The sequence below is a fragment of the Saccopteryx bilineata genome, chromosome 4 (assembly GCF_036850765.1).
Source record: "Saccopteryx bilineata isolate mSacBil1 chromosome 4, mSacBil1_pri_phased_curated, whole genome shotgun sequence".
Lineage (NCBI taxonomy): Eukaryota > Metazoa > Chordata > Mammalia > Chiroptera > Emballonuridae > Saccopteryx > Saccopteryx bilineata.
Window position 1 is genome coordinate 263813017 of NC_089493.1, and position 22444 is coordinate 263835460.

At 45.5% G+C, this 22444-nt stretch overlaps 1 protein-coding gene across 2 annotated transcripts in view; it reads left to right on the forward strand.

The window, feature by feature from the left end:
- The window catches only part of MUC17 (mucin 17, cell surface associated), a 30527-nt gene extending 9437 nt beyond the window's left edge, over nucleotides 1–21090 (forward strand). The window contains exons 2-12 of one of the 2 annotated variants that reach the window (XM_066274443.1): nucleotides 93–6440; nucleotides 9921–10112; nucleotides 10587–10714; nucleotides 11030–11088; nucleotides 12955–13106; nucleotides 13579–13647; nucleotides 13737–13899; nucleotides 14917–15078; nucleotides 15242–15339; nucleotides 18770–18849; nucleotides 20606–21090. In XM_066274443.1, coding sequence (XP_066130540.1) covers nucleotides 93–6440; nucleotides 9921–10112; nucleotides 10587–10714; nucleotides 11030–11088; nucleotides 12955–13106; nucleotides 13579–13647; nucleotides 13737–13899; nucleotides 14917–15078; nucleotides 15242–15339; nucleotides 18770–18849; nucleotides 20606–20647 — 7493 coding nt within the window. In that variant the 3' untranslated portion in view covers nucleotides 20648–21090. The remainder of the gene's footprint in view (nucleotides 1–92; nucleotides 6441–9920; nucleotides 10113–10586; nucleotides 10715–11029; nucleotides 11089–12954; nucleotides 13107–13578; nucleotides 13648–13736; nucleotides 13900–14916; nucleotides 15079–15241; nucleotides 15340–18769; nucleotides 18850–20605) is intronic. The other variant, XM_066274444.1, reaches the window with a different exon arrangement.
- Nucleotides 21091–22444: the final 1354 nt, after the last annotated feature.

Sequence of the window (22444 nt, forward strand, 5' to 3'; positions counted from 1 at the left end):
ACTCAGACACCAAAATTTCCTTGAAAACTGTTTCAGAAAACAGTCCAACTATAATAACTATTTCTGACACTGACTCCTCTGACCTCTTACAGAGTTACCATTATCCAAAGCTGCAACACAGAGTGGAGCCACTTGGACTGAAAGTGCATGGGATAAACGTCAGCCTCCAGATGCTAGTGCCTCTGATATTACACCAAATCCTACAGAGACTACGGTGTATTCAACAACATCTGTTAACAACAGCACTATTTTGGGAAAGAGTACATCTTCAATAACTTCTACTAATGTTTCTAAAGATAAAACTTCAACAGAAAATACCACATCATCAATAACATCAAATGAAACCAGCACACTAGTGACATCAAATACATTGGCTGCTAAATCCTCAACAACGCCTTCTGGAAGTGCCACCCCTCTGAATATTTCTACAGAGTCGACTGTATCTTCAACACCTTTTTCAGACAGTGCCTCTCCTGTAACAATGTCAGCATCTTTGACACACAGCACCACTCCTACGTCATTATCTACAGAAGCCAGTGAGTACTTAACAACTCCTAGTGACAGTGCCACTACTATGAAAGTGTCTACACAGGCTAGTGCATCTTCAACAACTACTAGCTTCAGTGCCACACCTGGGACACTATCGACAGAGGGTACTACTGCACTCTCAGCAATCTCTTCTGGTGGCACCACCCCTCTGACAGTTTCCACATATGCTACTGTAACTCCAACATCTTTGACAGACAGCACGACTATTGTGACACTGTCTACAGAAGCTAGTGAATTTTCTACTATTAGTGACACAGCCACTACATTAGTGACAGTGTCTACACAGGCTAGTGCATCTTCAACAGATTCTAGTGTCAATTCCACACCTGTAACACTCTCTACAGACCCTACTACGGCACTCTCAAAAATATCTTCTGGTGCCACCATGCCCCTGACAATTTCTACACAGGCTATAGTCACTCCAACATCTTTGACAGACAGCACTGCTCCTGTGACACTATCTACAGAAGCCAGTCAATCCTCAACAACTCCTAGTGACAGTGCCACTGCTATGACAGTGTCTACACAAGCTAGTGCATCTTCAATAACTTCTAGTGTCACTGTCATGCCTGTGACACTATCTACAGAAGCTACTGTGACACTCTCAGCAATGCCTTCTGGAGCCACCACCCCTCTGACAATTTCTACTCAAGCTCCTGTAACTCCAACCTCTCTGATAGACAGTGCCTCTCCTGTGACAAGGTCTACAGAAGCTACAACTGCACTCTCAACAATGCCTTCTGGTGCCACAACGCCTCTGGCAATTTCTACGCAGGCTCCTGTCACACCAACACCTTTGACAGACAGCACTGCTCCTGTGACACTATCTACAGAAGCCAGTCAATCCTCAACATCTCCTAGTGACACAGCCACTGCTGTGACAGTGTCTACACAGGACAGTGCATCTACAACTTCCAGTGTTAGTGCCACACCTGAGACACTGTCTACAGAAGCTAGTACTGCACTTTCAACAATGACTTCTACTGGCACCGCCCCTCTGACTACTTCTACCCAGGCTCCTGTAACTTCAACATCTTTCACAGACAGTACCGCTCCTGTGACACTATCTACAGAAGCCAGTGAATCTCTAACAACTTCTAGTGACAGTGTTACTGTTGTGACAGTGTCTACAACTGCTAGTGACAGCACCACTCCTGTGACATCAACTACAGAAGCTTCTACTACACTCTCAGCAATGCCTTCTGGAGCCACCACCCCTCTGACAATTTCTACTCAAGCTCCTGTAACTCCAACCTCTCTGATAGACAGTGCCTCTCCTGTGACAAGGTCTACAGAAGCTACAACTGCACTCTCAACAATGCCTTCTGGTGCCACAACACCTCTGGCAATTTCTACGCAGGCTCCTGTGACACTAACATCTTTGACAGATAGCATTGCTCCTGTGACACTATCTACAGAAGCCAGTCAATCCTCAACATCTCCTAGTGACACAGCCACTGCTACACAGGACAGTGCATCTTCAATAACTTCTAGTGTCACTGTCATGCCTGAGACACTATCTACAGAAGCTACTGTGACACTCTCAACAATGCCGTCTGGTGGCACCACGCTTCTGACAACAGATTCTGTTGTATCTTCAACATCTTTTACAGACAATGCAACTCCTGTAACAATGTCAACATCTTTGACAGACATCACCACTCCTGTGACACTATCTACAGAAGCCAGTGAGTCTTTAACTACTCCTCGTGATAGTGCCACTGTTGTGACAGTGTTTTCACAGGCTAGTGCATCTTCAACAACTTCTAGTGACATCACTGCACCTGTGACACTAGCTACAGAAGCCAGTGAATCTCTAACAACTTCTAGTGACAGTGTCACTGTTTTGTCAGTGTCTACACAGGCTAGTGCATCTTCAACAACTGCAAGTGACAGCACCACTCCTGTGATACCATCTACAGAAGCTACAACTGCACTCTCTACAATGCCTTCTGGTGCCACCACCCCTCTGGCAGTTTCTACAGATTCCACTGTATCTCCAACATCTTTTACAAACAGTGCCTCTCCTGTAACACAATCTACAGAAGCCAGTGAATCTACTACTCCTACTGACACTACCTCACCTGTGACAATGTCTACACAGGCTAGTGCATCTTCAACAGATTCTAGTGTCAGTGCCACACCTGTGACACTATCTACAGAAGCTACTACTGCTCTCTCAACAGTGCCTTCTGGTGGCACCCCCTCTCTGACAATTTCTACACAGGCTACTGTAACTCCAACATCATTGACAGACATCACCGCTCCTGTGACACTATCTACAGAAGCCAGTGAATCTCTAACAACTTCTAGTGACAGTGTCACTGTTGTAACAGTGCCTACACAGGCTAGTGCATCTTCAACAGATTCTAGTGTCAGTGCCACGCCTGGGACACTATCTACAGAAGCTACTACTGCTCTCTCCACAGCGCCTTCTGGTGGCACCACCCCTTTGGCAATTTCTACACAGGCTACTGTAACATCAACATCATTGACAGACATCACAGCTCCTGTGACACTATCTACAGAAGCCAGTGAATCTACTACTCCTAGTGACATTACCACTGCTGTGATAGTGTCTACACAGGCTAGTGCATCTTCAACAGATTCTAGTATCAGTGCCACACCTGGGACACTATCTACAGAAGCTACTACTGCTCTCTCCACAGCACCTTCTGGTGGCACCCCCTCTCTGACAATTTCTACACAGGCTACTGTAACTCCAACATCATTGACAGACATCACCGCTCCTGTGACACTATCTACAGAAGCCAGTGAATCTCTAACAACTTCTAGTGACAGTGTCACTGTTGTAACAGTGCCTACACAGGCTAGTGCATCTTCAACAACTGCTAGTGACAGAACCACTCTTGTGATATTATCTACAGAAGCTACTACTGCACTCTCAACAACACCATCTAGTGGCACAACCCCTCTGACAATTTCTACTCAAGCTCCTATAACTCCAACATCACTGACAGACAATGCCTCTCCTGTGACACTCTCTACAGAAGCCAGTGAATCTACTACTCCTACTGACACTACCACTACTGTGACAGTGTCTACAGCACCTACTACTGCACCCTCTACAGGGTCTTCTGGTGCCACCACCCCTCTGGCAGTTTCTACAGAGTCCACTGTATCTTCAACATCTTTTACAGACAGTGTTTCTCCTGTGACACAATCTACACAAGCCAGTGAATCTACTACTCCTACTGATACTACCACTGCTGTGACAGTGTCTACAGAACCTATTTCTACACTCTCAACAGTGCCTTCTGGTTCTACCACCCCTCTAGCAATTTCTACTCAGGCTCCTGTAACTCCAACATCTTTGACAGACAGTGTCACACCTGTGACAATGTCTACAGAAGCTACTACTGCACCCTCTACAGGGTCTTCTGGTGCCACCACCCCTCTGGCAGTTTCTACAGAGTCCACTGTATCTTCAACATCTTTTACAGACAGTGCTTCTTCTGTGACACAATCTACAGAAGCCAGTGAATCTTCTACTCCTACTGACAGTGTCACTGCTGTGACAGTGTCTACACAAACTAGTGCATCTTCAACAGATTCTAGTATCAGTGGCACACCTGTGACACTATCTACAGAAGCTACTACTGCACTCTCAACAGTGCCTTCTGGTGCCACCACCCCTCTGACAATTTCTACACAGGCTCCTGTAACTCCCACATCATTGACAGACATCACAGCTCCTGTGACACTATCTACAGAAGCCAGTGAATCTCTAACAACTTCTAGTAACAGTGTCACTATTGTGACAGTGTCTACACAGGGTACTGCATCTTCAACAACTGCTAGTGACAGAACCACTCTTGTGACATTATCTACAGAAGCTAGTACTGCACTCTCAACAGCGCCTTCTGGTGACACAACCCCTCTGACAATTTCTACTCAGGCTCCTGTAACTCCAACATCTCTGACAGACAGTGCCTCTCCTGTGACACTCTCTACAGAAGCCAGTGAATCTACTACTCCTACTGACACTACCACTGCTGTGACAGTGTCTACACAGGCTAGTGTATCCTCAACAACTTCTACTGATATCACCACTCCTGTGACACTATCTACAGAAGCTACTACTGCACTCTCAACAGCGCTATCTGGTGACACAACCCCTCTGACTATTTCTACTCAAGCTCCTGTAACTTCAACATCTTTGACAGACAGTGCCACACCTGTGACAATGTCTACAGACACTACTACTGCAACCTTTACAGCATCCTTTGGTGCCACCACCCCTCTGGCAGTTTCTACAGAGTCCACTGTATCTTCCACATCTTTTACAGACAGTGCCTCTCCTGTGACACAATCTACAGAAGCCAGTGAATCTACTACTCCTAGTGACATTACCACTGCTGTGACAGTGTCTACACAGGCTAGTGCATCTTCAACAGATTCTAGTGTCAGTGCCACACCTGGGACACTATCTACAGAAGCTACTACTGCTCTCTCCACAGCGCCTTCTGGTGGCACCACCCCTTTGGCAATTTCTACACAAGCTACTGTAACATCAACATCATTGACAGACATCACCGCTCCTGTGACACTATCTACAGAAGCCAGTGAATCTCTAACAACCTCTACTGACAGTGTCAGTGTAGTGACAGTGTCTTCACAGGCAAGTGCATCCTCAACAACTTCTCGTGACAGCACCACTCCTGTGACACTGTCTACAGAACCTATTTCTACACTCTCAACAGCGCCTTCTGGTTCCACCACCCCTCTGGCAATTTCTACTCAGGCTCCTGTAACTCCAACATCTTTGACAGACAGTGTCACACTTGTGACAATGTCTACAGAAGCTACTACTGCACCCTCTACAGGGTCTTCTGGTGCCACCACCCCTCTGGCAGTTTCTACAGAGTCCACTGTATCTCCAACATCTTTTACAAACAGTGCCTCTCCTGTGACACAATCTACAGAAGCCAGTGAATCTACTACTCCTAGTGACACTACCTCACCCGTGACTAGTGCATCTTCAACAGATTCTAGTGTCAGCGGCACACCTGTGACACTATCTACAGAAGCTACTACTGCACTCTCAACAGCGCCTTCTGGTGACACAACCCCTCTGGCAACTTCTACTCAGGCTCCTGTAACTCCAACATCTTTGACAGACAGTGTCACACCTGTGACAATGTCTACAGAAGCTACTACTGTACCCTCTACAGGGTCTTCTGGTGCCACCACCCCTCTGGCAGTTTCTACACAGGCTCCTGTAACTCCCACATCATTGACAGACAGTACCGCTTCTGTGACACTATCTACAGAAGCCAGTGATTCTCTAACCACTTCTAGTGACAGTGTCACTGTTGTGACAGTGTCTACGACTGCTAGTGACAGCACCAGTCTCGTGACATTATCTACAGAAGCTACTACTGCACTCTCAACAGCACCTTCTGGTGGCACAACCCCTCTGACAATTTCTACTCAAGCTCCTGTAACTCCAACATCACTGACAGACAGTGCCTCTCCTGTGACACTCTCTACAGAAGCCAGTGAATCTACTACTCCTACTGACACTACCACTGCTGTGATAGTGTCTACCCAGGCTAGTGTATCCTCAACAACTTCTAGTGACAGCACCACTCTTGTGACACTATCTTCAGAAGCTACTACTGCACTCTCAACAATACCTTCTGGTGCCACCAGCCCTCTGACAATTTCTACTCAGGCTCCTGTAACTCCAACAGACACTGCCACACCTGTGACACTATCTACAGAAGCCAGTCAATCTTCAACAACTCCTAGTGACAGTGCCACTTCCGTGTCAGTGTCTGCACTGTCTACTGCATCTTCAACAACTTCTAGTGACAACACCACCACTGCTAAGGTTATCACCATCACGACTCACTCAACTACACAATGTAAGTAATTTTTTGAATTTACCTTTTAGAAACGTGCATTTCTATTTTATCTTTACCCGTTTATTTCTTCTTAAACTTTTACTCATTCAGTTCTGATGCATTACTTGTTTTCTGTTAGAGAGAAATCTCTGCTGTCCTATCAGTCTATCATTTATTTCTCTGTATCCATGGTTTTTCTTTCACTCCGGTAGTTGTTTCATACACACAATTTATTCTCTTTGCCTGGACACCTTCAATCCCCAGTAAGGTGTCCACACATTTCATTCCCTCCCTCTGTACTCTGCAAGTGCCTGTTGCATTGCATTGACATACTATGATTTCATTAACTTTGTATCATTCATTTGCAGTTTTACGTCTTTTTATAGTTTTATTTTTCTCATTAATTTTGCTCATTAAGTGCAAAGATTTGGGGTTTTTTTTATTTTTTTATTTTATTATTATTTTTTTTTTTTTGCATTTTTCTGAAGCTGGAAACAGGGAGAGACAGTCAGACAGACTCCCGCATGCGCCCGACCGGGATCCACCCGGCACGCCCACCATGGGGCGATGCTCTGCCCACCAGGGGAGGATGCTCTGCCCATCCTGGGCGTCGCCATGTTGCGACCAGAGCCACTCTAGCGCCTGAGGCAGAGGCCACAGAGCCATCCCCAGCGCCCGGGCCATCTTTGCTCCAATGGAGCCTTGGCTGCGGAAGGGGAAGAGAGAGACAGAGAGGAAAGCGCGGCGGAGGGGTGGAGAAGCAAATGGGCACTTCTCCTGTGTGCCCTGGCCGGGAATCGAACCCGGGTCCTCCGCACGCTAGGCCGACGCTCTACCGCTGAGCCAACCGGCCAGGGCCTTGGGTTTTTTTTTATAGGAGGCCATTGCCCTCAGTGTTTACATGTATCTTTGGCAAATGTCTCTCTGCCACCATTCACTTTTCTTTTGTTTCATCTTATCCTCTGAACATTTACCATGGAAGCAAAAGAAGATTCACTTTTATCAGCCCTGAATTCTACCTCCATGTTCTTGAATATTTATCCTTATGCCTCCTGTTCTTCTCTCTGACTCTAGAACTTTCACTCAACTCTTTGCTGTCGTTCAGGTGAGAACTGCCCCACTCCGTACCTGCTGTGATAATATACTGTATATTATATCAGTATATATTATATGGTATCCTCTTTGTACCATTCAGTGTTATTATCAGATAGGGAAAGAATATTTAGCCTGTATTAAATAAAATACAGCAGGTCCTCAAATAATGTCTCATTCAACGTCATTTTATTATAACATTAATGAGATGCTGTAGGAACTTAACTTTTGTTTATATATACTGTAGAATGTAAGTTTTGCTTATATCAATCAGCTTATGCTATAATTGGTTTTTTTATACACTATTGTACTTCACAGAACCTACTGAGGGTGTTGAGTGAGTACTTACTGTACACTAGGTAAAATACTTGAAAGCTTTACTGATTTAAATGAAGTATAGATATGCTCACAGACCTATGATCTGTGTCTGCCCAGGGCACCACCCAATCTGCCTTTTTTCATTTTTTTAAAGATTTTATTTATTGATTTTACAGAGAGAGGAGAGGAGCAGGAGGGAGTGAGATGTATCAACTCATAGTTGCTTCACTTTAGTTGTTCATTGCTTGCTTGTTGCTTGTGGTACGTGCCTTGACCGGACAAGCCCGGGGTTTGGAACTGGCGATTTCAGTGTTCCAGGTTGATGCTCTATCCACTGCACCACCACCCCTGGCCGGGAAATCTCTTAAATTGATAAGATGAAAGGCAGTTCTTCAGCTTTTGACTGCTGCAATTTCTGCTGCTGCATTTTCTCAGGGTTTTGTGAATTTTTCCTCTGTTAAGTTCTGCTTTGCCTGGCTTTTCTATTCTGTGGCTTTGTTCTCTGGTTTCTCTCCAATGTGTCTTGTCTTGGTGAATTCTCTCTGGTTCTCAGGTAGTGGGCTGAGCATCTTCAGGAGGCAGGTCTGGACCTTGTGTTCCCAGGGAGCCCCCCAGGTATTTCACAGCGAATGCCAGGTGGCTGCATGACTGCTGAGCCTCAAGCTAGTTTTGGTCATCTCCCTGAAGACAGATGGTCCCCTTCTGTCTTCCCCCTATTCCTTGGAGACTGGCTTTCTCTTTGAACTGTTGGGAAATAGCTGAACACATCCCAGCAGCTGCTTTTGTGGTTACTCACAAGATGGGGCTTAAGCACTTAGATCAAGTCTGAATATTCTTCAGTAACACATGAGAGAAAGAGAGGATTTATGGGTCTTCAGTGATTCCAGGACTTTTGTGTCATCTCTTCCATTGTTCCCATATGCCTTGGACAAAGGCTGTAAACAGAGGCTGTGTGAAGTGACTGTCATAAATGTGGCTCCTGCTCTCTGAGCCTGGTGGGGTAGACAAGGAGGCAGATGCAGGCCAGGTCTTCATGGAGTATATGCACCTCAAGTGCCTCCCCAGAGAAACCACACTGCAAGTACTGGTCTACCCAGACACAGCTCTTTTCTTTTTTTGTATTTTTCTGAAATGAGAAGCGGGGGAGGCAGACAGACAGACTCCCGCATGCGCCCAGCCAGGATCCACCTGACATGTTCACCAGGGGGCGATGCTCTGCCCATCTGGGTCCGTTGCTGCGCTGCAACTGGAGCCATTCTAGCGCCTGAGGCAGAAGCCATGGAGCCATCCTCAGCACCTGGGATCAACTTTACTCCAATGGAACCTTGGCTGTGGGAGAGGAAGAGAGAGATAGAGAGAAAGGAGAGGGGGAGGGGTGGAGAAGCAAATGGGTGCTTCTCCTGTGTGCCCTGGCAGGGAATCAAACCCGGGACATTTACATGCCAGGCTGATGCTCTACCACTGAGCCAACAGGCCAGGGCTCACAGCTCTTTTTAAGAACAGCCAAAAAGAACAGAGCTTTTGATTTTTCAGGTTGGTTGGCATAGATATTTGAGAGTTGTCTAAAACTACTTCCTATCTATTTAAACTAAATCTCCACTCCTCCCTCAAACTCCATGTCCCAGCAAATGAAAAATGAGTCATAAACAGTCACAGCGGCAATGATTTCCAGGACAAGTTTTTCTGAAGCAGGCGTCGAAGGGACAATGACATGCTTATTCCCAAGCTTGGTGGACTCCAGACTGACCAAGTCCCCTTGGTTTCTCTCAGCCTCTGTCTCCCTTTTTCTCATCCTCAATCCTAACTGTGTTACAACCACTTCTCACAGCACCAGGTTTCTCTTTCCTTGTTCTTGGGGGGCTAAAGTAAAGCATGCTGGAAATAGGACTCCCCAACCAGGTCAACTCTGCTCTCACATGGAACCTCAGCCTTGCTCCACCTCACTTATCCCACCTGTAAAGTGGAGAGAATACTGTCCTGGCCACCCCAGGGGCTGATGGGAATAAATTAGAGTGTGTCTGTGAAAATATGTTGTGAGCTATAAAGTACTGTCTAAATACATGTGGTTGAGCTAGGACTTGTCCCTTTCAGCAGCACACTGCTCCAATGGAGGGACATTCAATGGGAAGGACTGTGAATGCCCCTCTGGCTTTGGAGGAAATCAGTGCCAGTTTGTGTCTGGGGACTGCCAGAATGGCGGTGTCTGGGCTAACGACAAGTGCAATTGTACCCAAGTCTACGAGGGACCGAGGTGTGAGGATGTGGTCACAGGCATTGACATAAGTGAGTAAAACTGCAGGGCCCTTTCTTCCCCAGCCCTGGCCCACCTCCATGCGGGGCCCCCATTCCTGCTTCTCCTTGCCTAGAGACATGGCCTCTTCCAGGCCCAGCCATTATACCCAGCAGTAAAAAAGTAAAAATATTTAAAAATGAATAAATCAAGGTATAGAATTTTACCATAAAATATACTTAAGTAAGTATATACTTAAGTAAGTATATGATGGAGAATCGAAAAAAATGTGTAGAATTCTCTAATAGAATATAAGACCCACGTTCCCTTGGGCTCCATTCCAAAGCCATGAGGAGTACAGCGTGCCCCCTCTCTCCAGGGACACTCTGATGAGACCTGAGTGGGGGTCGGGGCTTGGCTACCCCCCACCCCACCCAGGGCAGAGTTGCTCGAGGTATGCGTTTCCTTGGTAAAGAATTCAGTGCGTGCTGCCCTCACTAATTTATGTTGTTGTCTGACGCCCTCAGAGCCTCCGGATACTGTCTCTGCCATGATGAATCTGACTGTGACAGTGACCAATTATAACTGCACCACTGATTTATTCGATTGGTCTTCTTCAGAGTTCCAGAAGTTCAAGGAGAGATTCATAGAACAGGTGGGCCTGGGAGAGCAAGTCCCCATTGCCACTCAGATCTCCCCAGGGAGGGGTCTCTAAGGGTTAAAAAGGTAGATGAAGACCATGTCGGGGGTGTGTGAGTTTCTTGGCTCTCCATTTCCTCAGGGCTTACCAGGAAGGGGGGAGAAAGACAAAGCAAGAGAGCACTGACTGGACAGTGAGCCCCTGCCAGCTGGGGGTGGGGACTGGGAGATGCTGCACGTTCCCCCTTTGCCTTCCTGAGACACTGTGGAAAGGTCTGGCAGCCCCCAGGTGGGGCCTCTGGGATAACACAGCGGCCTCCTTGCCTTTCAGATGAACATAATTTATGGAAACATACCTGAATATAATGGGATTAACATAACAGGATTGAGGTAAGTATCTAAGCCTCTCTAAGAAGATCTATGGAGTGGAAGCGATAGTCATACCTGTAAAGACCATTGTAACTACATCCCCTGCTAAGGTTGTCATAGCAAAATATGCCAGACTGGGTGGCTTAGACAACAGATAATTATTTCTCATGGCTCCGGGGGCCAATCTCGGAGCAAGCCATGTCTGCTCATCAGCAGCTCAGTTCCACTGGGAGAGAACAGCCCTTTTCTTTCTGCCCCTAAAATTCCTCTCCAGGACTGGTGTGTGTTGACCCAGTAGGGCTCTGTTTTGCCCCTGGGCTGGGAGTAGGGGGCTCTGTAGTGCCAGTCCTCATCCTTGTATTCTACCTGTCCTTAATCTCTCAGGTAAGAGAAGAGAGGGAGTATAGCTCTGTGGACCAGACAGTGAACCAGTCCCTTTCTGGTCCTTCCTGGAGGCACTGTGGTGTTCGCCTGTTCCGCCTCCTCAGGCAGACAGGAGGAGGGCTGGGCTCTGCCGGCTCTGGGAGACATGCCGCAGGGAGGTGGTTCTAGCTGAGAGTGGGGGACTGGGAGCTAGGGAAAAGGAGAGGCAGGAAAGGGAAGATGTGAGCAGGTCTGAGGCCTTGAATTCTCCTAACTCCCGAGCAGGGAGAGACTTTTGACATGAACTTTTAACATTTTAGGTATCAGGAACTCCTTTTAGAATGGAAAAATATCAATATTTGTGAGAATAGAAAAAATGAACATATACACCTTGAAATTTTTGCATACAGTATTTTTTAAATTTTTAAAAAATTTTTTTTTTTCATTTTTCTGAAGCTAGAAACAGGGAGAGACAGTCAGACAGACTCCCGCATGCGCCCGACCGGGATCCACCCGGCACGCCCACCATGGGGCGACGCTCTGCCCACCAGGGGGCGATGCTCTGCTCTGCCCATCCTGGGGGTCGCCATGTTGCTACCAGAGCCACTCTAGCACCTGGGGCAGAGGCCACAGAGCCATCCCCAGCGCCTGGGCCATCTTTGCTCCAATGGAGCCTTGGCTGCGGGAGGGGAAGAGAGAGACAAAGAGGGAAAGTGCAGCGGAGGGGTGGAGAAGCAAATGGGCGCTTCTCCTGTGTGCCCTGGCCGGGAATCGAACCCGGGTCCTCCGCAAGCTAGGCCGACGCTCTACCGCTGAGCCAACCGGCCAGGGCTTAATTTTTTTTAATTTTTTATTTATTCATTTTTAGAGAGAAGAGAGAGACAGAGAGGGAGAGAGAGGAGAGACAGATAGAGAGAGAGAAGGGGGGAGGAGCTGAAAGCATCAACTCCCATAGGTGCCTTGACCAGGCAAGCCCAGGGTTTTGAACCGGCGACCTCAGCATTTCCAGGTCGACGCTTTATCCACTGCGCCACCACAGGTCTGCATACAGTCTTAAGAGACTCACAGACTTCCTGCAGCCAGCCTACCACCTGGAAATGATAAATCCTGTAGGGGTCTCTGGTGTAACTTCCTCCTCCATGGCCAGTGGCCACCGTGGATACCTTGCCAGCAACTGTCTAGCCTCCTGCTTAAGTACACAGAGTAACTCCTTAAGGATGACCTCTCTCATGGCGCCATTCCTCTGTCCATCTTCAGCCCAGAGCCTTTCCGGAGTCTTCCACCTCTGTAGATGGTCCTCCTAGGCACAGGTGATATGGGTCCTAGAGTGACATGTCCAGCACAGTGCCTGGACTGCAGCTTTCGCCCAGTAGATATTGGTTGTTCATTTTCTACTGTCCTCCCCCAGTTCTGTCTTCCCACGGGGGCAGAGAGGGCAAAGCCTGCCTGGGGAAGGGGTCAGAGCCGTGAGCACCCGTTAGCACCCAGGAGCATGACCAAGAACATCTTCCTCTCTCTCCTCAGGTGTGGCAGTGTGGTGGTGGACCATGAGGTCCTCCTGAAGGCCAACTTCACTCCAAAATACAAGGACATTTTGGAGAACGCCACCCAGAACATAGAGAAAATAATTATGAATGTAACCCAAGAGCAAGTAATGAATAATCAAGGCTGCAAAGGTAAATTCCTATTTCTGGGGAGGGGCATCAGGAGACCTTCAGAGAGTCTTTAAGCTTTGTCATGCCCGGGGTGGGGAAGGAGAGAGAGGCAGATGGGGGAGCAGGAGTACACAGAGAGACCAGAGATCAGCCCCAAAGCATGTCACTCAGACTGGCAGATGCCAAGAGAGACTCTGAAGGGAGAATGCAGAGGCAGGTGTGCTAAATCCTGAGTCTGCAAGAAAATGAGTATGAGCCTGACTTATTACCCAGCCTACGTTGTTCTCAACACGAGGAGCAGTGAGAGGATCTTGGCCAAGGAGGGGAGGGAGAGGAAAGACACCTGGAGAGCCGTGGTTCTGGAGGGCTGGATGTGAGGCTGGCACGCCCTCTCTGTGGAGACTGATCTCCACCTCCTCCGTCACAGCCCCGCCCCCCGCCCCTCCCACACCTGCTAAATAAGCTTATCCTGGCTTTTGTGTCTCCTTCACAGCTTTACTGTGCTTCAATAAGACTGCCACCAAGGTGCAAAGCGTTTCATTTACCCAATACAGCCCTGAAAGTAGGTGACCCAGGGGCTTTGGGGAGGGCGGGGGAGGCAGGCATCGCTCCCAGCCTCTTGATCATGGGTCTCCACGCCCCCCCCCCCAGAGGAATGCCGGGAGATGGTTGGGAAAGACTTTGCTGACCACTTCACTGTGGAGTACAAGGACCAGAAACCACACTGCATCAGCCGCTGCGAGCCTAAGTTCAGTAACTCCATGGACTGCCACTTTGGGAAATGCAAGGTGGAGCGCAGTGGCCCGCGGTGCTAGTGAGTGTCCAACTTCGCCACCTCTGCCTGCTTCCCTCCTCCTTGCCCACCTTGGGGATCCCACCTGGAGGCCACGGTCATCGAATGAGTGCTGGACCGTTCTGAGGGCAGCCAGCCACAAAGGACACACAGAGCCAGAGCCCCAAGGCCAGGTCTAGAATGGGCTGAGAGTGGCTCAGGAGCTGCTCTTCTTGCCCTGGGGTTTGTGTCCAGTGAGGCTGAGGACAGTGTCAAGCTCAGAGGAAGCGGAAGGAAGGCCCCAGCCCTGAGAGGCTCCCAGTCAGGTGGGAAGGACAGGGCCTTACCTCCAGGGGGAGCTCAGCAACCCCTGCCGGTGAAATGGAAGTAAGAGATCACACCTCCATGGGAACGGTGGAAAGCCTGTAAAAGCCGAAGGAGTAGGGGAGCAAAGGGAGGCATTGCCTGCTGAAACTAAACCAAAGCGAGAGGTCTGGAGCTCCAGGCGTGGGGGAAGGAGTCACACATACGCAAAGGCCTGAGTAGTTATTCTGGGAAGGCTTCCTAGACGAGGAGTTCACAGGCTGTCAAGAAGAGGAAGAGAACAGGGTTTAGAAAGGTCGTCTCCAGGGAGGAGAAATTGCTTCAGAAGTGGAGTGCGTGTTCTGGATCAAACATGGGGCATTGTTCTCCTGATAGGGAGGGAGGCTGAAAACAAGGATGGTCAATGTGTGTGTAAAGGGTCTCTGTTGGATCCTCAAATTTCTGGGTGCAGCCCAGGGAAGCCCAGCATTGGGCCAACCCTTTTAGGTCTTGGGTTGCAAAATCTAAAGTCCTAGAGCTGGATATTGAGCCTATTAAAAAGCCCAGCCACGGGAGCTGGTCTTTGTCTCTGTTCATCCTCTCAGAGCTCCTTGCTCTGCACCCCAGCAATCTCTTCTTCAACTTCTTCTCATCAAGCACTCATGGGGTCAGGGCGGGTTGTGAGACGGGGGAACTGTGGGTATTGGCTGGCCCTGGTTCTGAATGGCTCCTCCCACCTGCCTCTCCCCACCTCAGCTGCCTGATTACAGACACTGACTGGTACAGAGGGGAAACCTGTGAGTACAGCATCAAGAAGAGTCTGGTGTACGGGCTCCTCGGGACAGTGGGCGCAGTGGTGCTTGTTGTCCTCATCATTCTCCTGGCTTTCGTGTTCCGCTCCAAGGGAGAGGCGAGAAGGTGAGCCACTGTTGCTGCCTCTTCTGTTTACCTCCTGCGACTCTTCTGTTTCTGATCCCTCTGTCTTTAATCATTTTATCCTTGGGGTGGACAGAGCCAGTCCCCAGATTTTTGTTCCCATTCTCTGCTCAAAATGGGATCTCTCCTATGTCTCTATCAACAGGCAAAAGGCCAAAGTGGCTGAGTTGTACAAGTGGTATGAAGAGGATAGTGGACCTGTGCCTGGCACCTTCCAAAACAAAGGCTTTGACATCCGTGAAGGTATTAGAAATTTTCAGTGGATTCAAAATATCTCAAAGTCCAGAGACACACATCTGAGGCATGAGGGAGGGGTTTGAAGGTGCAAAGGGGGAAAGCATTTTCATCTCCAAAACATTTGGTTCCTCATCTGCAAACCTATTTCTTTTTCTTTTTTTTTAATATTTTATTTATTGATTTTTTTTTTTTAGAGAGAGAGGAGTGAGAGAGAGAGACAGAGAGAGAGAGAAGGGGGAGGAGCAGGAAGCATCAACTCCCATATGTGCCTTGACCAGGCAAGCCCAAGGTTTCGAACCGGCGACCTCAGTGTTCCAGGTCGATGCTTTATCCCACTGCGCCACCACAGGTCAGGCCACAAACCTATTTCTACCACTGGCTCCTGTAAGACCCTGAATGGGGCACAAGCATGGGCACAGCATACTTAGAACATGGGTGGGGATGGTGGTATCACAGGTTATTTGATGGTCATAGATTTCTCCAGAACACAATATTGTGCCTATATGGACACAGATAAGCACCTAAGAATGGGAAGCCTATTAACAGGTAGGTTATAGCTCAGTAAAGTGATTAACTATAGATTTTGTTAAATTAAATGTATATGTTAAAATTTCTAGAAATTGAATTTCAATTCTAAAGAAGGAAAAAATAAAATGAGACTATTTCTAAAAATTGTCTCTAAATTCTAAAGAAGGGGAAATTTGGAATGAGGATGATGTTTTAGTTTATCCATAAAAAGGCGAGAAAGAGGAAATAAAAAGAAAAGAAAGGGTGTGACAAATAGCACAAAATATGATGAAAAATAATCCAACCATAGCATATATCCAACTATAACAAATATATGACTTAAACACTCCAGTTAAAAGAGTAGATTTTATGCCTGATTAGGTGGTGGTGCTGTGGATAGAGTGTTGGCCTGGGACACTGAGGACCCAAATTTGAAGCCCTGAGGTGGCCAGCTTGAGTGTAGGCTCACTAGCTTGAGAGTGGAGTTGCCGGCTTGAGCGTGGGATTATAGACATGACCCCATGATCTGTGGCTTGAACCCAAAGGTCACTAGCTTGAAGCCCAAGGTTGCTGCCTTGAGCCCAAAGTTACTGACTTGAGCAAGGGGTCACTGGCTCAGCTGAAGCCCCCCCCCCATCGAGGCACATATGAGAAAGCAATCAATGAACATCTAAGGTGCTGCAACTATGAGTTGATGCTTCTCATCTCTCTCCTTTCCTGTCTGTCCCTGTCTGCCCTACCCCATGCTCTCACTGAAAAAATAAAAATAAGAAATAAAAAATAATGAAAAAATAAAGACCAAACTCAGTTGTGCAAATAGATACAAAAATACTAAACAAAAAATTAGCACCCCAAATCTAGCAGGCATATATATATATATATATATATATATATATATATGAATGAAACAAACAAACACAACTAGTTGAGTTTATTTCAGCAAACAGAATTTGCTCAAGATTAGAAAATTTATTTACAAATTCACCACATTACCAGAATAAGAATAAAAATATGATAACCTCAATGGATGCAAAATAAAACATTTAATCAATATCCATATCGCTCATCATAAAAACTCATTCAATTAAGAACAGAATGTTTATTTCCTGATAAAGGTATCCACACAAACACACAAAAATCACTCTCAATGATAAAACACTAAAAGTCATTCAACTTAACCAGGCGTTGGCAAACTTTTCCTGTAAAAGTATATTTTGGGCTTTGTGGGCTGTATGTTCTCTGTCATAGCTACTCTGCTGATGAACATAGACATAAACACTATATAAATGAATGAATGAGTATGGTTGTGTTCTAATAAAACTTTATCCACCACTTAAAAATTAAGAAATATTTTTAGCTTGCGGGCAGGCTAGATTTGGCTCACAAAGGGGTACTTTGTCAACCCCTATATTGAACCAGGAACAAGTCACAGACATCCTCTATCACCAATTCTATTAACTATTTTCCTGGGTGTCCTAATCAGTATAATAAAAAAGAAGAATAAAAATTTTAAAGATTGGAAAGAAAAATATAAATCTAGGCCTTGTCCATGTTGCTCAGTTGGTTCATCCCGATACACCAAGGTTGGGTTCCATCACTGATCAGGGCTCATACAAGAATCAGCCAGTGAATGCATAAATAAGTAGAACAACAAATTGATATTTCTCTCATTCTCTCTCCCTTCCTCTCTGTAAAATCAATCAATTAAAAACTTATAAAAATATAAATCTATCATTTGTTAATATGATTGTCTTACATAAAACCCAAAAAAGCCTGACCAGCAGTGTCACAGTGGATAGAGCTAAGGATAGCCTGGGATGCTGAGGACCCAGGTTTGAGACCCCAAGGTCGCCAGTTTGAGTGTGGGATCCTAGACATAACCCCATGGTCTCTGACTTGAGCCCAAAGGTCACTGGCTTGAAGCCCAAGGTCACTGGCTTGAGCAAGGGATCACTCAGTCTGCTGTAGCCCCCAGTCAAGGCACATATGAGAAGGCAATCAATGAACAACTAAGATGCCACAACGAAGAATTGATGCTTCTCATCTCTCTCCCTTCCTGTCTGTCACTGTATCTCTTTCTCTCTCTCCCTCTCTCTCTCTTTCTCTCTCGCTAAAAAATAAATAAAAGTAAAAAATAAAACCCCAAAAGAATATTAAATCATTGAAATTAATAGAGTTTAACAAAGTTGCCAGATATAAAATCAATTTTTGTAAGGTGAATTGCATGTCTATGCATCAACAACAAATGATGTAATATAACAAATACTCTATATACAGTACCTATAAATATATTTAACAAAGCATATTTAAGACTTTTTAGTGGAGAATGATAAAATTTTATTTAAAAACATTGAAGATACCTTACATGAAAGAAAAGCCACATAGTTATGAATTGGGACAGTCAATATTCTAAAGCTATCAAATGGTACCCCAAGCAGGGCCAAATCCTAATGGATTTCATGAACTTGAGAAGCTGCTTGTCCTGACCTGTGATGGTGCAGTGGATAAAACACCAACCTACAATGCTGAGGTCACCAGTTTGAAACTCAGGGCTTGCCCGGCCAAGGCACATACAAGAAGCAACTGCTTTTTGCTCCTCCTCTCCCCCCTTTCTCTCTCTCTCTCTCCTCTCTCTAAAATCAATAAATAAAAACAATTAAGAAAAAGAGAAGCTGCTTGAAAAGAAAGGGCTTATGGTTGTCCTTTTTATGTTAAATTTTTAAATGTGATTTTTTTATTACATCTTTCAAGAATCAATCAAACTATTTGCTAAGGTCAGATCATTGAGGTAGCCTCTCATGTTTGCAATAGTTTTCAGGTTTCTGGGAAGTGGGGATGCAGCCTTCACCTTGCAGTGGGCAGGATTAGAGGGAGAGATGAGAGCTTGTCTTCCTAACCATCTACTTCCATGGGCTTTCTTCCGGTCTAGGACCAAGGAACTCCATCAACCTGGACTCCGTCTATAGTAACTTCGAGCCCTCCCTGGACAACATAGATTCTAAAAGAAAGGTAAGAAGGGTCTACAGGAGATGCTCACCTCCCCCTGCTATGAGACCCTACCTCCCCTTCTACTATGGTAGGATCCTCAGGAAAGCAAAGTCATGTTTATGATGTGTTAGTCCAGACGAACGTCCAGGCCTGCAATGCTAGGAAATGGACATAATTCAGGATGGCAGCAGGTGGGGAAGAGATCTAAGCAGCAAGGTGGGATCTACCTTTTTTTAAGCCACTAAGGCTTCAGGCTCAGAGTTTTCCTTCTGCACTTTAAGTATGTCTTTGATGGTCAATTTATTTAGTTATTTTAATTTTCAAATACACATTAAAGTCAAAATAATAGTGCAGTAAATACTTATATATCTCATCTACATCAACAATATTTAACATGTTGCTATATTTATATATATTCATATCAACTTTTTCTGAAGCATTTGGAATTTGCAAACATTTTGATACTTGAATTGCTAAACACATTAGAACACACCTCAAATACCGTTATCAATACCAATAAGTTGATAATAATTCTAAACCAGGGGTCGGGAACCTTTTTGGCTGAGAGAGCCATGAATGCCACATATTTTATTAGCACCACACTCTAACCAACTGAGCTAACCGGCTGCATTAGCACCACATATTTTAAAATGTAATTCCATGAGAGCCATAAACGACCCATGTATATTATGCATTATCCAATAAAAATTTGGTGTTGTCCCAGAGGACAGCTGTGATTGGCTCCAGCCACCTGCAACCATGAACATGAGCGGTAGGAAATGAATGGATTGTAATACATGAGAATGTTTTATATTTTTAATGTTACTATTTTTTTTATTAAAGATTTGTCTGTGAGCCAGATGCAGCCATCAAAAGAACCACATCTGGCTCACGAGCCATAGGTTCCTGATCCCTGTTCTAGACTATCATCCAATATCCATTTTTCCAACTAACCCAAGAACATTTGTTATTACCAGTTTTTTCAAATGTGAATACTACAAATTTCACTCACTGACTTCTGTTGTGTCTCTTTGGTCTTTTAACTTACAATTGGCTCTTATCTATTTTTTTTAATATACAGGAGTGGGCAAAAGTAGGTTTACAGTTGTTAGTACATAAAACAGTTTATTCTTGTATTATTATTTACTTATTATTGCATTATTTTCCATACAAACATTGATTTTTGTAAGAGTCTAAGATGTCTTAAGGAACGTCCTACATTCTGGATGTGTCTATTTCCTTATGGTATTATTTAACTTGTCCCTGAAACCTCTGTATTTCCTGTAAACTGAAATTTTGGTCTACAGGGTTATTAAACTCAGCTTAGCCATTTTTGTTAAGCATACATCATAGGTAATGATATTGCATCACTTTAAGAGGTACATAATGTCAGATTATCTCACTATGATTGAGGCCAAGTCACCCCTTGAGTAAGGGGTGACAACTCCTTGATTTTTACTTTTATTTTAACTGATGGATATTTGAGGGTGGAAGAAATACACTCAAATTATTCACAGCTCAGAAGAGTGATTGGCTTCAGGCACTAGTTCTCATCCCTAGAGACAACCTCGTTGCAGTGATGAACTTCATAGCCAGGATACTTTTAAACCTACTTTATTTGGGGTTTGGATAGAGTACAGAGATACAGTTGATTTGTACTAGACTCCTGGTAATAGAGTAACTTCTAAATTAAGTGCTTCCCTTGTCCCAAGACTCTTATGCTTCCAAATTCCAGGTTTCTCATGGGCCCAGCTCTCATGTTGTTCTCTCTTTCCAGATCAAAATTCGGAGGCCTCAGACGGTGATGACATCCCTTTAAAGCAAAGGCAATTTCACATGAAATCATGGGGTCTAGACATGAGGAGACCTCGGTTCAGCCAAGTTTGGTGGAACATTTCCTTACTGAGAGCATTGGAACATGATAAGAAATAAGGTGGAAGAAGAGAGAAACCACAATTCTAAGAATCTCTCAAATAGAAACACCGTTGGAGCTCCAATGGGCTTGTCATGACTTCAAACGGGTCCCTTCTCCTCATTCTGGGAGGCTCTTCCTTCACCGAGCCCAACTTCAGCACCAAGGACAGCATTCACTTCAATGGGTTTACAATGGTATCGGTTTCAAACACTGGACTGCACTTCCCGTTATACAGAATGACCTTGTACGATTTATTGCATTCCCGCTTCATGAAGAACACTTTTTAAAAAAATACATATTGTTTTTTAGTGTATAATATTATAAGTATTTTTAAAGTTCTTTTTATCTACAGATTCTGTTTGGGTTTTTTTTGTTAGTTAATATAGTCGTACATATTTTAAACAACTAAAAACAACACAAGAAATTTTATTAAATTTCCTATGATTGTGTCTGACCAGGCGGTGGTGCAGTGGATAGAGCGTTGGACTGGGATGCGGAGGACCCAGGTTCGAGACCCCGAGGTCACCAGCTTGAGCACAGGTTCATCTGGTTTGAGCAAAGCTCACCAGCTTGGACCCAAGGTCACTGGCTCGAGCAAGGGGTCACTCAGTCTGCTGTAGCCCCATGGTCAAGGCATATATGAGAAAGCAATCAATGAACAACTAAGATGTCGCTACGAAAAACTGATGATTGATGCTTCTCATCTCTCTCCGTTTCTGTCTGTTCCTATCTATCCCTCTCTCTGACTCTCTTTCTCTGTAAAAAAAAAAAAAAAAATTCCTATGATTGCCATACCATTCTCCAGTCAATGCCATACACAAGCTTCTGTCTCTCACCTGCCAGGCTCTCCTCCTCCCCTTCTCTCCAGGATGTAGGGTCTGGTGAATCTGGCCTCAAGATGACAGAAGAGAAATATGCTGCCAGGAATATTACCATCTTCTAACATCCCCTGGCATCACTTGCTGGCCACTGAAGATGCCACATGGACCCCACACACATTCACTCACATGACTCAGGGACTCACTTCCTACTGAGAGAGACCAAGTTCTCCTTCTGGAAATGGGCTCTTTCCATAGGTCTGAAAAGATGAGGTCTTGGGTTCTATCTCGAGCTTTCTCATTAACTCCCTTGGTTAAATTTGGGGAAATCGTATTTGACCATTTAGATTCAGTCTGACCTGCCTTCTGTTGAATCGGGACTAAGTTCTTTTTAAAGTCTCCCTCATCATTGCTATTGTCAACATTTTAAGAATGCTTTATTACTATTCCTGCCATGCAGCTCAGGATTCATTTTGTGCTGGAAGGTCTTTTCCACAAGCCACCCCCACTTAAACCACTAATTTAAGAAAGAGCCTGGGCTCTGCTGCCCCCTCATGGACGCTTAGAACATCTGCAGATACCATTCAGCAGCTTCCTGCTATTCTCTCCTGGCCTCCTCCCCCATTAGAGATCTTAAGGCTTCATTTGATTCATTCCCATATTTGCTCCTAAAACTGAGCCATCTTAGGCCTTTCGGCCTTCTGTTGCAGAATACCATAGACTAGGTGGCTTATAAACAACAAGCATTGATTTCTCACAGTTCTGGAAGCTGAGAAATCTAAGATCACAGTATGGGCAGGACTGACTGGTGAGCACCAGCTTCCTGGTTCACAGACACCTGTCCTTTTTCTGTATTCTCACATGGTGGAAAGCATGAGGGAGC